Source organism: Aulonocara stuartgranti (genome assembly GCF_965226115.1).
Source record: "Aulonocara stuartgranti genome assembly, chromosome: 2".
NCBI lineage: Eukaryota > Metazoa > Chordata > Actinopteri > Cichliformes > Cichlidae > Aulonocara > Aulonocara stuartgranti.
The window spans coordinates 27,555,150-27,568,221 of record NC_138940.1 but is presented as its reverse complement, the minus strand read 5'-3'; the positions used below and the strand labels follow the sequence as shown (position 1 = coordinate 27,568,221).

The following is a 13,072-nucleotide window of genomic DNA, read 5'->3' as shown; positions in this document are numbered from 1 at the left end:
GAGTCCCTTTCGTTTTGTAATATGCAATCACTTATCTGTCACGACAGCTCTCTTTTGTGCTATATAGCCATCCATCAAATGTTCAGCATAAGAAGCAGAAAAAGGGAACATGATTAAGATAAAAATGTCCTTTTTGTGCACATCAAGGAAACATTCCTGATCCCAGGGCACCTGACTGTGTCGCAGTGAGAGACTGTGCTCTGATTCATCTCCTCCCTCTGGCCTAATACCAGAAATGTAAAAACAAAATTAACCCTATTTTGCTTCATTTGCGCCCAGTAGATGGCAGGCGTTGCCCTGCAACAGCATTGCAAGGGTTTGGGTTTAGTTTCGTCCCCCAGTGGACTGTAGTTGGGGCTAAAAATTGGCCAATAACAATCAATAAATTATGTAAAAAAAAACAAAACAAAACAAAAAAACAAACAACCCCCCCCATAAAATAAAAATAAATATACTTTAATATACATTTCTACATGTTTTTTTATGTAAAGATAATAATAATAATAATAATACATTTTATTTAAATAGCGCCTTTCAAAGCACCCAAGGACACTGTACAACAGATAAAAACTGGAAATATACACAATGATAAAAATAGAAGATAAAAGTTAAAACATACAGAAATTTAAGAATAGGCAATTTTAAACAGATGAGTTTTGAGGGTGGACTTAAAAAGAGAGAATGAACTAATATTTCTGAGGTCCGGGGGTAGGGAATTCCAAAGTCGAGGGGCAGAGCAGCTAAAGGCCCTCCCTCCCATTGTGATCAGACGAGCAGAGGGAACAGAGAGAGAAAGAGAAGATGAAGATCTGAGGCAGCGGGATGGGAGCTTCATCTGTAATAAGTCAGAGAGGTACGGTGGAGAGAGAGAATGAATAGCCTTGAATGTATACAGAATTATTTTAAAATGGATGCGAAATTTGACCGGGAGCCAGTGAAGTTGCTTCAGGATTGGGGAGATGTGGTGGGTAGAAGAAGTCCTAGTAATAATACGGGCAGCAGAGTTCTGGACACGTTGGAGCTTGTTGATAGATTTTTGTGTAAGGCCAAATAATAATGAGTTGCAGTAGTCAATTCTAGAGATAACAAGATTATGGATGAGAATGGCAGTGGCGTGAGGTGTGAGGAAGGGGCGGAGGCGATTAATGTTACGGAGTTGGAAATATGCTGCACGTGTAATATTATTGATATGTGAGTTAAAGGATAATGTGCTATCGAGAATGACACCCAAGCTTTTCACAGAGGGAGAGATAGGGACCAGCGAGTTATTGATGGTGAGAGAGAAATTGTTAATTCTGGATAGCAGTCGTTTAGTGCCAACCAGAAGAAGTTCCGATTTATTGCTGTTGAGTTTAAGAAAGTTGGAGGAGAACCAAGAATTAAGTTCAGCTAGACAGAGGATGAGGGAGGGTGGAGGAAGAGTAGAGTCAGGTTTGGTAGAGAGATAGAGCTGGGTGTCATCGGCGTAGCAGTGGAACTGAATATTATATTTACGAAAAATATGTCCGAGTGGAAGAAGGTAGATGATGAAAAGAAGGGGCCCGAGGACAGATCCCTGGGGCACCCCAGTGGATAAAGGAGAAAGCTGAGAAGTGAAGGATTTTAATTGAATGAACTGAGTGCGGTCAGATAGGTATGATTTAAACCAGGCTAGTGGAGTGTGAGAGAGACCAATAGAAGCTAATCTGCTAAGGAGAATGGGATGAGAGATGGTGTCAAAAGCTGCACTCAGATCAAGAAGGATAAGGATGGAGAGGAGACCAGAATCAGCTGCTATAAGAAGGTCGTTTGTTATTGCTTGAGATCTGCTGTTAGTCTGTAATTTTTATGTAGCAGTCTTTGTTTCTTCTCATTTGATATAGTAAATCTCACACCGAAGTGTTAATAGATTATTTATTTTTTGAGCCGCCAGCTCTGAAATCCTCAGAGAGGCACCACTCATGTTATACAAGCCTTGTTCCCCACTAACCAGGTTGTTGTACATTGTGTTTTACAGGCTCTGCTTCCCTTCTTCCCTCTAACGCAGGTGTAGCTTCAAAGGATTTCTTAATGGTTTATGATACTGTAAAGATGATTTTAAAAGGTGGGGGAGCTTTTTCGTTTGAGAAAGCTGAAACAATTACCCTGCCCTCTGTGCTCGACTGTGTGTTGACAGATTTGCAAACACGTTTCAGCCTGACTCATTCATACTTTATGCATCACTTAACCTGGTTTGATATTTCAATTGTTCTCCAGCATGCAAATGCATCAGTAAAACACAAGAGCAAGTGTCTTTTGTAATTGTGTCTTTGAACACGGTGTGATTTCACTCCAAACATCTGTTATCAAAACAACAAGCCTGTCAGGTTACTGGGTGCAGTACGGTAGGTTTGGGGTTTTTTCTGCCTTGTTGGTGCGATCCAGCTCTGTGGGTGAAAAGCAGTGCTATCAAGTAACAGGTGTGAGGCGGTTACTTGAGATGTTTTTGTGCCTTCCCTCTGCCGCCTCTCACCTGTCCGTGGCCACCCTCTGCCTCCTGAGCTCATCTCAGAGTTACTTCTTGAGAGACTTTCATCACTTCCCCAACCGAGGAACATTAAACCCTTTTGTGTGTCTAAATACTTTAGACTCTCCATCACTCAGTCAGAAATCTGAGAAAGGACCAATCAACCTAACAGACCATTACTTCAATCTTTCTACCCGCAGGGGTCATGGGCAATAATCCTTAAAGATAATGTCTGTAATGCTGGTAGCTTACCGATGGCCTGCTATGGAATAAATCTGTGAAATACAGTTGAATTTAGTTGTTTTTTTTCAGAGAATTGTCAGGGAATACGTTTTTGTGGATGGCTTGACATATTTCACTTATCAGGTCAACGTGTATATGCTCGTTCCATTATCAGAAAATGGATCAACTTTATTTCTACAGAACCTGTCAGTTTTGCAGTCGACATGTTTGAATACACCGTGCATCACACTGAATCAATGACTTATTACAATGCAAGAAGCCCTTGACAAATACACAGAATACATTTAATTCACAGGACATTTTTATCTTTGAGACTGTGAGCTTTACACATTGCTTGCTGTTATTAATCAGAGTAATATTTGTCTTTGAGCCTGAGTGGAATCTCATTCGCCTCAGTGTATGCTCTCTTGTTCATTTTCAGACTTCTACTCCTCTGTTTTAGGCAGCAAATAACTGTGGCCACAAACAAACATGTGGACACCAGCATCATACCCAGGCCTATTAACAGAATCACTTTTGAAAATCTGGCTGTCTCCACGTCACAGATCGGTTCCTTTGAAGGGGTTTGAACCAAGTTTAGTGTCCCTGTCCAGGTGGGCACCCGGTCCAAGTGGCAAGGCTCTGTGCTGTCATTGACCAACAAATTCATCCAGACAGTGGTATAAAGTGGAACTGGTTTACCCCCATCTCTGACCACAATGAACAGGTGATGCATTCCCAGGTCTGTATGAAGGAGCTGTTGGCTTAAGGTGATGTTCCCTGACCTTGAATCGATCTGAAAGGGACTTCTGTTTTGCAAAAGCTCCGGTGCCGTAGCTGAGTAAGTAATCTCTGAATTCAGTCCAGAGTCCTCATCGATGGCATAGATCTTTCCTACCGTGGCACCTGCCAGGGTACCTGGAGAGACAGTTAGGCATGAGGAGTTGCTGCCGGGAAGGATCACTTTTGGCTGGTTGTCATTGATGTCTTCCACAAAGATGGTCACTCTGGCAGTGGAAGTCAAAGCAACTGTCTGGCCGTGATCACTGGCCAGCAGGTAGAGTTCATAGCGGTCTTCTGTCTCGCGGTCCAAGTTCCTAGTGGTGCGTAGCATCCCCTGGGTGTTATCCACAACAAAAGGTGCACTGCTGTTTACAACATACAATTCTGTTGTCCCATTCTCCCCTTTATCTGGGTCTTTCACCTCCACCTTCCCCACCTGGGATAATGTTGGAACATTCTCAGGAATGAAAAAGATGAAGTGAGGGGTAAGAAAAACAGGTGGATTGTCATTCTGGTCACGAACGTGAATGGATACAGTGGCCATGGATTCCAAGGGAGGAGAGCCGCTGTCCCGAGCAAACACAGTGAGTCTGTGTACATTCTGTTGCTCCCTGTCTAGAGGAACCAGCAGAGAGAGTTGACCTGTTACAGAATCAATGCTAAACATGGTTGGATTGTAGTTTTCAAGCCTGTATGTCACCATGCCGTTTTCTCCGCTGTCTAAATCTGAAGCCGAGATCTGAAGCAGTGACATTCCTGGCTGATTGTTTTCTTCCACTTGGAGTTCGTAGTGAGGCTGTACAAAATATGGCGCATTGTCGTTGATGTCTGCCACCAGCACCGTGACTACACGTCTAGAAGGAACGATCACAGATCCCTCAGCTGATCTCACGCGTGCTACCACGGAAATATGATGTTCACGATCCATCTCATAGTCTAAGGGCTTTGATGTGGAAAGCAGATACTTGCCATTCTGTGGGCTCAAAGTGAAAGGCACTTCACCTTCAATGGCAAGAAATAAATCTTTAAAGATGCTGTCACCCTCGAGCTCTAAAACGGCTAAGGCAGTGGGGTGCTGGTTCTCTTGTAACACCATAGTCTGGTTTTGATGCTCCGCTATGAACCCGATCTTGATCGTCAGCTCTTGGTTCGCCTTGGGGAGCACGGATATGGTTACCTGAGTGTCTGCTGGAGGGCAGTGATGGCCGCTGGCTAACACTTTCAACACGAGCTCCTCTGAGTTGTCGCTCTCAAGGTCCCGTGTAAGGCTGATGGACCCGGTGAGACTGTTGAGGCTAAAGAGCGTCTTGACCTGCTCAGAGACTTTGGGACTGAGGGAGTAAACGATATCACCATTTGGTCCTAAATCTGGATCTGTGGCTCTAACCTGAGTGACCACTGTGTTCTTCCGAGAGTCTCCTGGGATGGTGACACTGTGTGGGCTATCAGAGCTAAAGGCTGGACAGTTGTCGTTGACATCTGTCACTGTGACTATTAAATCTGCAGACACACTTAAAGGGTCTACACCACAGTCTGTGGCCACTAGCTGCATCTGAAACAGGTCCCGAGTTTCCCTATCCAGGGCTCTTTCTACAACCAACATAATTAAAGAGCTGTCTTCTTCGATTTTTAAACCGAAAGCTCCATCAGAGCCTTTTAGGTGGTACTGCACCTCTCCATTAGGACCGGTGTCACTGTCCAGAGCCTGAGTATCTAGCAGGAAACTGGTCCCCACGGTCGTATCCTCGGGCACCCCAAGGTGTATTTTGTTATTTTCAAAATGCGGCGCATTGTCATTGATGTCCTCTATGATCACAGAAAACTGTATAAGGTCTTTTGAGGGCCCCACGATGGCATTGTATAAAGTAACACATTCCTCAGCTTTTTTCTCTGCGGGGCAGATGGCCTCGCGATCCATCTTTAACTCAGTGGTATAGAAATTCCCTGTGTTTATGTCCATCCTCAGGTACTTGTGGGGCAGGAGCTGATATGGAGGAGAAAAGTTTTTACTAAGTGATCCAACCAGAGTGTCAGGCTCCAGTTCCTCTGGGACGGAAAACAGGAGAGAACTACATATGATCTGCCTGATGTGAACTACAATCAGCAGCTTCTGACAAAGACAGAAAACAAAAAAACCAGTGAGCAGTAGTCTTTGTAGAGTTACACTATTCTATTTAAAACTTATGATATAAGTTATTTAAAAGTTTTCAACGTGGTGATAAAATTTAAACTTCATGCCTCAGTGAGCTCTTTTAAAAGCAAGCAGCTGCACAATAAGGTAATTCGATGCCTCCCTCTCACTTATCTCCAACCAAGTGCTCTTGTAAACAAATAACACAGAGAATTTAAATAAAAGGAAAATATCAAAGCAGACATTCTTTATTAAAAATGAATAAAGGGTCATACAATTTAACACCTCTTTAGAACATGATGCCGTACAATACACCGAGCACATTCGTGTGTTGCTGCAATATATGACTCAATTAGAAACGCTAATACAGTGCAGATACCATCAAAAGAGATAAACTCAGCTGGCTCTTACCTGCAGTAGTCCGGCACAATTCATATTATCAGGAGTCCCATGGCCCATCGCCCTCACACATGTTAGCCAAGTTCCCAGCAGCAAGTGAATGCTAAGGACTGAGGCAGCAAAATAAAACTGCTGAAGGCATAATTATGCTCCTCCTACAAAACTTACCTTCCTGTCAGGCTGCCACATGGGAAGATGGAGGAACAACAGGTTTACCTGGCTGAGCTGAATTCATGTGCATTAAGCTGGAACTACGAATGCACTGTTGCTTAAAATTACTTACAACTGCACGCACGCAAGCCTGCACACAAACACATTTATGAATATATATAAATATATGTCCACATGCTCGTGCATAGATTTAAAGTGCACGTAGATGTAAACTGTCATAAGAAACAATGACTCCTCAGTTACAATAAAAGTACATTTGAGAGTGCAGTATGTAACCTCTGGTATGCTTTTTTCATGTGCCAAAAAACAAGACAAACAAACAAACAAAACAAACAAACAAACCAAAACGCAAAGAAAAGAAAAAAAAAACAAGAAAAAAGAAAATGCTTATTTTCTTTAGGGTTAATCATCACGCTGTTAAGTGACAGTAAACGGTTGGTGAAATTTGACCCGTAGTCATGAAAGCAAGATACATTTACTTGAGATCTCAAGATATCAAAGAACAAGACTGGTTATGCAGCATTTATTTGTGTGGTATTGCTTCACAGCAGGGCTTTTAAGTTTCCCTGACAGTTCCAAAGTACTGCATGACCCATAGGCTTGCTCTCTAAGGCCCCCTACAGACAGAGCAGAGTAGTGCACGTGTGAAAGAAGAATAAAATTTGTTGTTCCGAGTTTTGTTTTGGAGCGTGTGCGACACTTCTCTTTCCTATCAAAGTGTCCTGTGTTTAAGATTACTTGTGTCACAGCCAGGAAATTATATCGGGCAAATAATAATATAATATTAATGTACATAAAACCCAAACCCCCGCATTACGCCGCCTACCCAAAACGGAATAACTCGAGGATTTGACACCCCTCTTTTCTGTCTTCATCTAAAACCCCAACGGATATTTTTTCCCACAGCCCCGCTTACAGCATTTAATGGGTTATTCCAGTCCCACTCTCTTTCACTTGCGTAACAACCTCGTTTTTTTACTTTCCGCCCCCTCCCCATTTCCACTTACAGTCCCCTCGACCTCTGAGGTTTTTAATCTGTGACATGATTGGCTGGGCAGGCCCTCTCACAGAGCGGGTGTGGAAGGCTTTAGAATAAAAGTACAGTAGTACTGTCAGCATCAAACCGCTCTGAACCCAGACACACAGCAGCTTCGTGGCGCTTTTCTTTCACGTCCCGCTATGTCCTCAGACAGTACCATGGGTGAGTCCAACGCCTGCTTGAGACAATAATTTGAATTTATTTCAGTGATGGATCATAGAGCACGCTTTCCCAGCCTTTTATTAAATTTACTAAACAGATAAAAAAAACACAAATATATGTAAAAGATAGAAAAGCTTTATAGGAAGATTTAAAAATCATCTCGCTGTGACACTTATTTTAAATTCCTAATCCTTTTTGTAGTTGTACTTTTTTGTAATCATACGTATTTACGTATCTACCAAACACACCAAAGTTGTTTTAATTTTAGTGTTCCATAAGGAATTTTAACTTTGAGATATTTATGTGAGCCTAATAAAATGTTAGAAAACCTAAACTGCGTTTATGCAACACCCATTTTTAAAATAATGGTGCCGGCGCTAAAAAAGTTTTTATAGTAGCCGAGAGCGTACAACTCTGATTTATGATGTAATATATATAAATATATTTTTAATCACACTTTGCAGACCAGGTGTTTTACTGTCCGTCTACTGTTTTATATGCCATATGGGAACATGTCCAGTTATCTGATGCAGCACGCTGACATAAACTTCAGCTGGTAGTTTTTAGATTTTCCTTTTTTTTTTAAATGTATATTTCTTAGGTTTAGGAATTTGGTATCTTTGAAACGCCCTTTAAAACATTCTCAGGTCCCCATATTTAATCAAGTCTTTAAAAATATTTATTTCAGTGTTTCTACTATTTTCTTTTACTGCTGAAATAAGCTGAGTCCATCTTGAAGATTTCTTTCCAACTGCTGTCACATTTTCCACAGACTTGGACTTGGAGCTTGGTGAGTTGCTCCAGGAGTTCCAGGATGTGGTGGAGGAGCTGAAGGCCCCTTCTCAAAGCAGACCGCATGCTTACCAGAAAGCATTGCACGAGGCCAAAACTCTCACAGGGCTGAGTGAAGACAGTGGAGTCGAGGACTCAGATTACAGTAAGTTATTCAAAAAAAAAAGAAAGAAAAAAGAATACGTTAGAGAAGTGATTAAGATAATATCTGCCTAATGTACAAAGTGTGGGGGAAGGAAAGTAATTATTTAGTGCATCATGCTGGTGAGTGACATTGTTTGGAATCCCCGTGGACTCCAGTTGAGCCCCTTTATCAGCCCAAACAACTGCAGCTTGACACATTTAATTTGCATGAAATTAGTGGTACAAGAGGACACATCCCTACACACTTCCATTAAAGTGGCTGTTTGTGCTCGTGACAATAGCTGTATACTGGAATGAGCTGCAATTACGGATATCCCATCTTGTGTAATTGTCTTTCCCCCCTTTGTTCTGCATTTGTCGACGGTTATAAGATAAAAGAAGAAACAGTCCCCCCCCCCCCCCCCCCTGCTCCCATGTGTCGTCATTATTGAAAGTATTTTGCCCCCCTAACCATTCAACAGGCAAACTGCTTTCAAAGGCTGACACATGGGAGTCACTAGCGCCGAACACTTACCTTTTAATTTTTTTTATCGCATGTTATCATCATTACGTGCAACTCCTGCATTATGTTAGAGTTTTGTCATTGTCACTGATCATTTGCAAGGACTGCCCTTAGTGCTTGTTATCTCCTTTTACTCCCTCATTGCTTCCCTCTCTTCCCCCAGGCAGTGAACCATCTATGGGGAACAGTTTGAATACCAGTGAGGAGGAGCTCCACACAGCAGGAATAACGCTGGCATCAAAAGGTACTGGAGCCTTCTATCAGCTCATCTCCATCTAGATAGCCTCAGTTCTTACAGCGATCACTATCACTTTATAAGAGCTACACAGAAAGCATCTGCAATGCCCTGGAATCTGTCTTGGTTTACACAACAAAGCAACTTCCACTGTGGCTGTGACGTCTCAGCGCTCTTCTTTCAAAGCTCCTGGGTGGAGTCATTTGTGCTGTTATATGCAGTGATGAGACCGGCTCTTGGCTGCGTGCGCATGTGGATTAATGAGTGCTGTTGCAGTTGCATCCACAGACTACTGTTAAAGTTAAACATCAGGTGACCAGAAAGAATCAGTCATATTTTTTCATCAATTTTGTTTGGCTTTACACAGAAAAAGCTTACAACAGAGAGATCCTGGTGGGAACGAGGCTGCCAAGGCTCTTTTTGGAGCTCTTAAAATCAGCTTTATCTCAGTTTGCGTGTTCAGTTCAAACTTTATGTAATGCCGAGACTTAGATAACTTCAGCGTTTGGTCCAAAGGAAATAGGCTACCACTGAACTGAGCTGCCTTTCTCTACAAAAATGTTCCATTGCAGCTCTATTTTTCTTATAGTTTCTTTCTCAAATTCCATTTCTTTCTGTCCTCTTTCTGCAGCCAAGCTGGGAGACACAAGGGATCTTGAGAGTTTTATCGACATGTTGGACCGGGAACTTGCTGGTGCGTATTTAAGAAAATTACACCCTCTATCATCCAATCTTTTCTTGACTTCTTTTGTACTGAGTCGACAAGCCAGCAGGTTGGAGTATGTTACAGTGGCAGAGACACGCCGACATGAGCGTGGCGTATGTTTTGGTGTTTTGGACTGTGTAGCAGTATCCAGCTTGTTTCTACAGTGTACTGTACCCCCTGCTGTTTATCTCTGAGCACCCTTTATGTGTAAATATCATGTCTGAGGACTCAGGTGGACTATCTACACGCGCTTTAGTGATAATGGCATACTTGACTACATGAGCGTCATGATCCTGCTATCAGCGGTAAAGCAGTGGTGTTCCAGAGGCCCCTAAACACACACGCATCACCCAGAGCATGCACACAAGCAACAGGGAGCAAAGCATAAATCCACTGCTATCAGTGGTCTCGACACAAAGCGAATTAACGTTACAAATTAATCGTAACTCCCCGTGTATCTCTACAAGGCTCACTTAGTCACTGCATATTGATGTGTTTGTTCACATGCCTGTGCTTTTTCTTCTTCTTTCTTTTTGCAGAGATGTGAACAGAGAGCAAAAGTGAGCTACGTACAATAATGGGGGGGGGATAGGGAATAGGCTGGGGGCGACATGACTGGCTACTGCTGAGCAGAAAGAGAGATATACACCAGAGCAGATCTGATGGAGCAAATGGTCCCCTCGCCGCTCCGGGGGAAAAGGTTAACATCCGAAATTAAAAGGGCAGTCCATTCCGAAAATGCAAGAACTCCCACAGACCCCCGGCGATGCTGCGTCCAGCCAGCAAAGACAACGTCCGCCTGCAGCATCAGATCCAGGATGTGTGACATATTCTTAAAATGAGACAAAGCTTCCATCTGTTTGGGCATGTGACAAAAAAGAAAGAAGAAACACAACAAAAACACTGCCTAGAGTATAGAAAGCATGTTTATCCCACATTTAAAAAAAAAAATCCCATAAGTGCAATGCCTGGAAAGGGCTCTAAATCCTCACGGCTGTGTAGTTTTGAAGAAAGCTGAGCTTTGTCTGGATCAAAACCTTAGACGGCACAAAAGTTTTAGGCTAATTTCAAACTAATTTTAATTAGAAGGGCATTTCTGGTGTACAGGTCTTTATGATATTTGTTTTGTTTTAATAATATATAATGTATATACAGATGAATGCATGTAAAAATAAAAAGAGATTTGTAATGAATTTGATGTTTTCTATCCATCCTTCCTTCCAATTATCCTTATTAGTGTTGCACGGGAGCTGGAGCCTATCCCAGCTACCATTGCGCGATAAGTGGGGTACACCCTCCACAGGTTGGTTGCAGGGCTAATATGTTGCCATTTTTTAAAAACATATTCACTCTGTGCAGAGACTCTGGCCTTACTAGCCACATATGATTTGCCACACAAGTCTGAGCGGTTGTCACTTTTCTTAAAAAAAACAGCAAAACACCCAAAACCTCCTGACAGTGTTCACAACTAACACTCAATGTGCCCACATCTTCTTTCTCTCTAAACTGACTTCTGCCATTGTCACACTTCATGTCTCATAAGACCCTCAAATGTTTTTCTTTATTTTTGCAGTTGCTTCCTCTGTGTCTGTTCTGATTATTCTTTGAGTTTCACTTCAGCAACCAGCACAGGAAAACCACAAATTTAGCTCAGACACAGGCTTAAAAAGGAAGTGCGTCAGTGCTGCTGAGAAAAGCAATGCTCATTTAGACTGTGTACTTACTCCTAACACAAATCTAATCTTTGAACTGAAGGCAGGAAACTGCTGCGTTTTGACTGAAATGCAGACTTTCCCATCGCGGTTTTTTCTATACTCTGCTGTCATTTCACGGGCGTGTAGGTGTTGCTAGTGACATGCATGTGCAGGTGTCTCCTCCAGTCTGTCAGAGCGCCACAGAAACACATGAGGGTGAGGTGACTGTTGTGCTTGTAAAGTTGTCACTCTTTGCGACTTGTAATTTTACAATGAGGGACAGAGGCACTGTAACCCAGCTGATCTATGCAAATGTATTTTTAGCCTATGGTAACATGTCAAAGCGGAGTTTCAAATGATTCTGAATGAGGAATTGAAAAAGCAGCCTGAAAAATTTAGAGTCTGCTTATTGCAATCACACACCTGCTTGCTGAAAAACATAGTTGTCAGGGTAGAAGTTATTCGGACTGCCATTGTTTTGTCATTAGGAATCTCTAGGCAGCTATAGCTGATATAATCACCGGCCCTGGTGGTGATATATTATAGATAGACTCCTTGGGTGGGCCTATTTGTTTGACAGCATGTCAGTGACAGAGTCCAAAAGAGGAAAGGCTGGACACTTAAGTTACTGTTCTTGGTCTGATTATGTCTCATTAGAAGACAAAGACAAGTTCCCGCTTTGAACTGTGGCCAACTATTTAACCGTGCTGACTGGGACGAGAGCCGCTTCACCTCAAAAGGTGAAGGAGGAAGAGACAAGAGTGTAGTGGCGAGAGCAAATGAGCTTCAAATGTGATGCTACTGTAAAGATAAGAGGAATAATGGGAACCTAAAAGAAAAATTGAGACTGCTCAAAGAGTAAGGAAATACAGAGGGGTAAGCGTGGAGTATCCGGCTTCTACTGTGTTGTCTGTTCCACTTAAGAGAAAGGCCAGACTGACTGATTGAGGCCACAGCTGCTCAGGATAGTTACAAAGCTGGCTTCCACATGATGGAAGTTCCCTCGCAAGCGATGGGCACATCCTGTTTATTTTAAATGAAGGTGAGGAACAGCAAGAATGCAGGAAACACAATGGTGAAGTGCAAGCAAGAGTGAAAGGAATTTCACCGGCACCGCTTCCCACTTTGTCATTCTAATGTGATGTTTCAGGTCCTCCATCCCGCTCTGATTCTTGCTGCTGTGACACTGCTGCCACACTAATCCACGCAGGCTACATGAAAAGTCACCAGCAGCTAATTATGCGGCATGATTTTTATTAGATTGCTCTTCAGTGGGATCTGATGTAATATATCAGTTTGGCTTTTGGGAACGCCTCCTCGTTATTGTTTATGCGCTCATTACTATGAGCTCGGCGCTTGATTGGCAGCACAGCGAAGTAAGAGGTCAATATGTCAGCCAGTCGTTGTTTAGATAACAGACAGACTAAATGATGAATGAACTGAGTTCATTAGCTGGTAAATTAGAATGAATTGATGCTATGATGAGACAATGAATAGTCCTGAGAAATGAAGACGTAATAAAAATCACGCTGTCCCCTTTACGACCCTCACCCATATACTCAGGTATCCTTGTAATAAATGTCACAAAGACTTAAAACCGCTACACA

At 42.5% G+C, this 13,072-nt stretch overlaps 2 protein-coding genes across 3 annotated transcripts; one reads left to right on the top strand and one right to left on the bottom strand.

The window, feature by feature from the left end:
* Positions 1-2,860: 2,860 nt before the first annotated feature.
* On the bottom strand, positions 2,861-6,104 carry pcdh20l (protocadherin 20-like). 2 transcript variants are annotated; one of them, XM_082547622.1, is made up of 2 exons: positions 6,033-6,104; positions 2,861-5,600 (listed from the first exon to the last, which is right to left on the bottom strand). In XM_082547622.1, exons 1-2 carry the CDS (start codon positions 6,078-6,080, stop codon positions 3,072-3,074), a joined length of 2,577 nt encoding a protein of 858 aa, XP_082403748.1. In that variant the 5' UTR covers positions 6,081-6,104; the 3' UTR covers positions 2,861-3,071. The 2 variants fall into 2 exon arrangements, with proteins under 2 accessions (XP_082403748.1, XP_082403749.1); XM_082547623.1 differs by having other exon boundaries at positions 2,861-5,597.
* A 1,145-nt stretch (positions 6,105-7,249) lies between these two features.
* On the top strand, positions 7,250-10,964 carry LOC309719857 (regulator of cell cycle RGCC). Its single transcript, XM_082556243.1, has 5 exons — positions 7,250-7,392; positions 8,165-8,329; positions 8,994-9,074; positions 9,697-9,759; positions 10,311-10,964. The coding sequence occupies exons 1-5, from the start codon at positions 7,371-7,373 to the stop codon at positions 10,316-10,318; spliced, it is 339 nt and encodes a 112-aa protein (XP_082412369.1). The 5' UTR covers positions 7,250-7,370; the 3' UTR covers positions 10,319-10,964.
* The last annotated feature ends 2,108 nt before the right edge of the window (positions 10,965-13,072 follow it).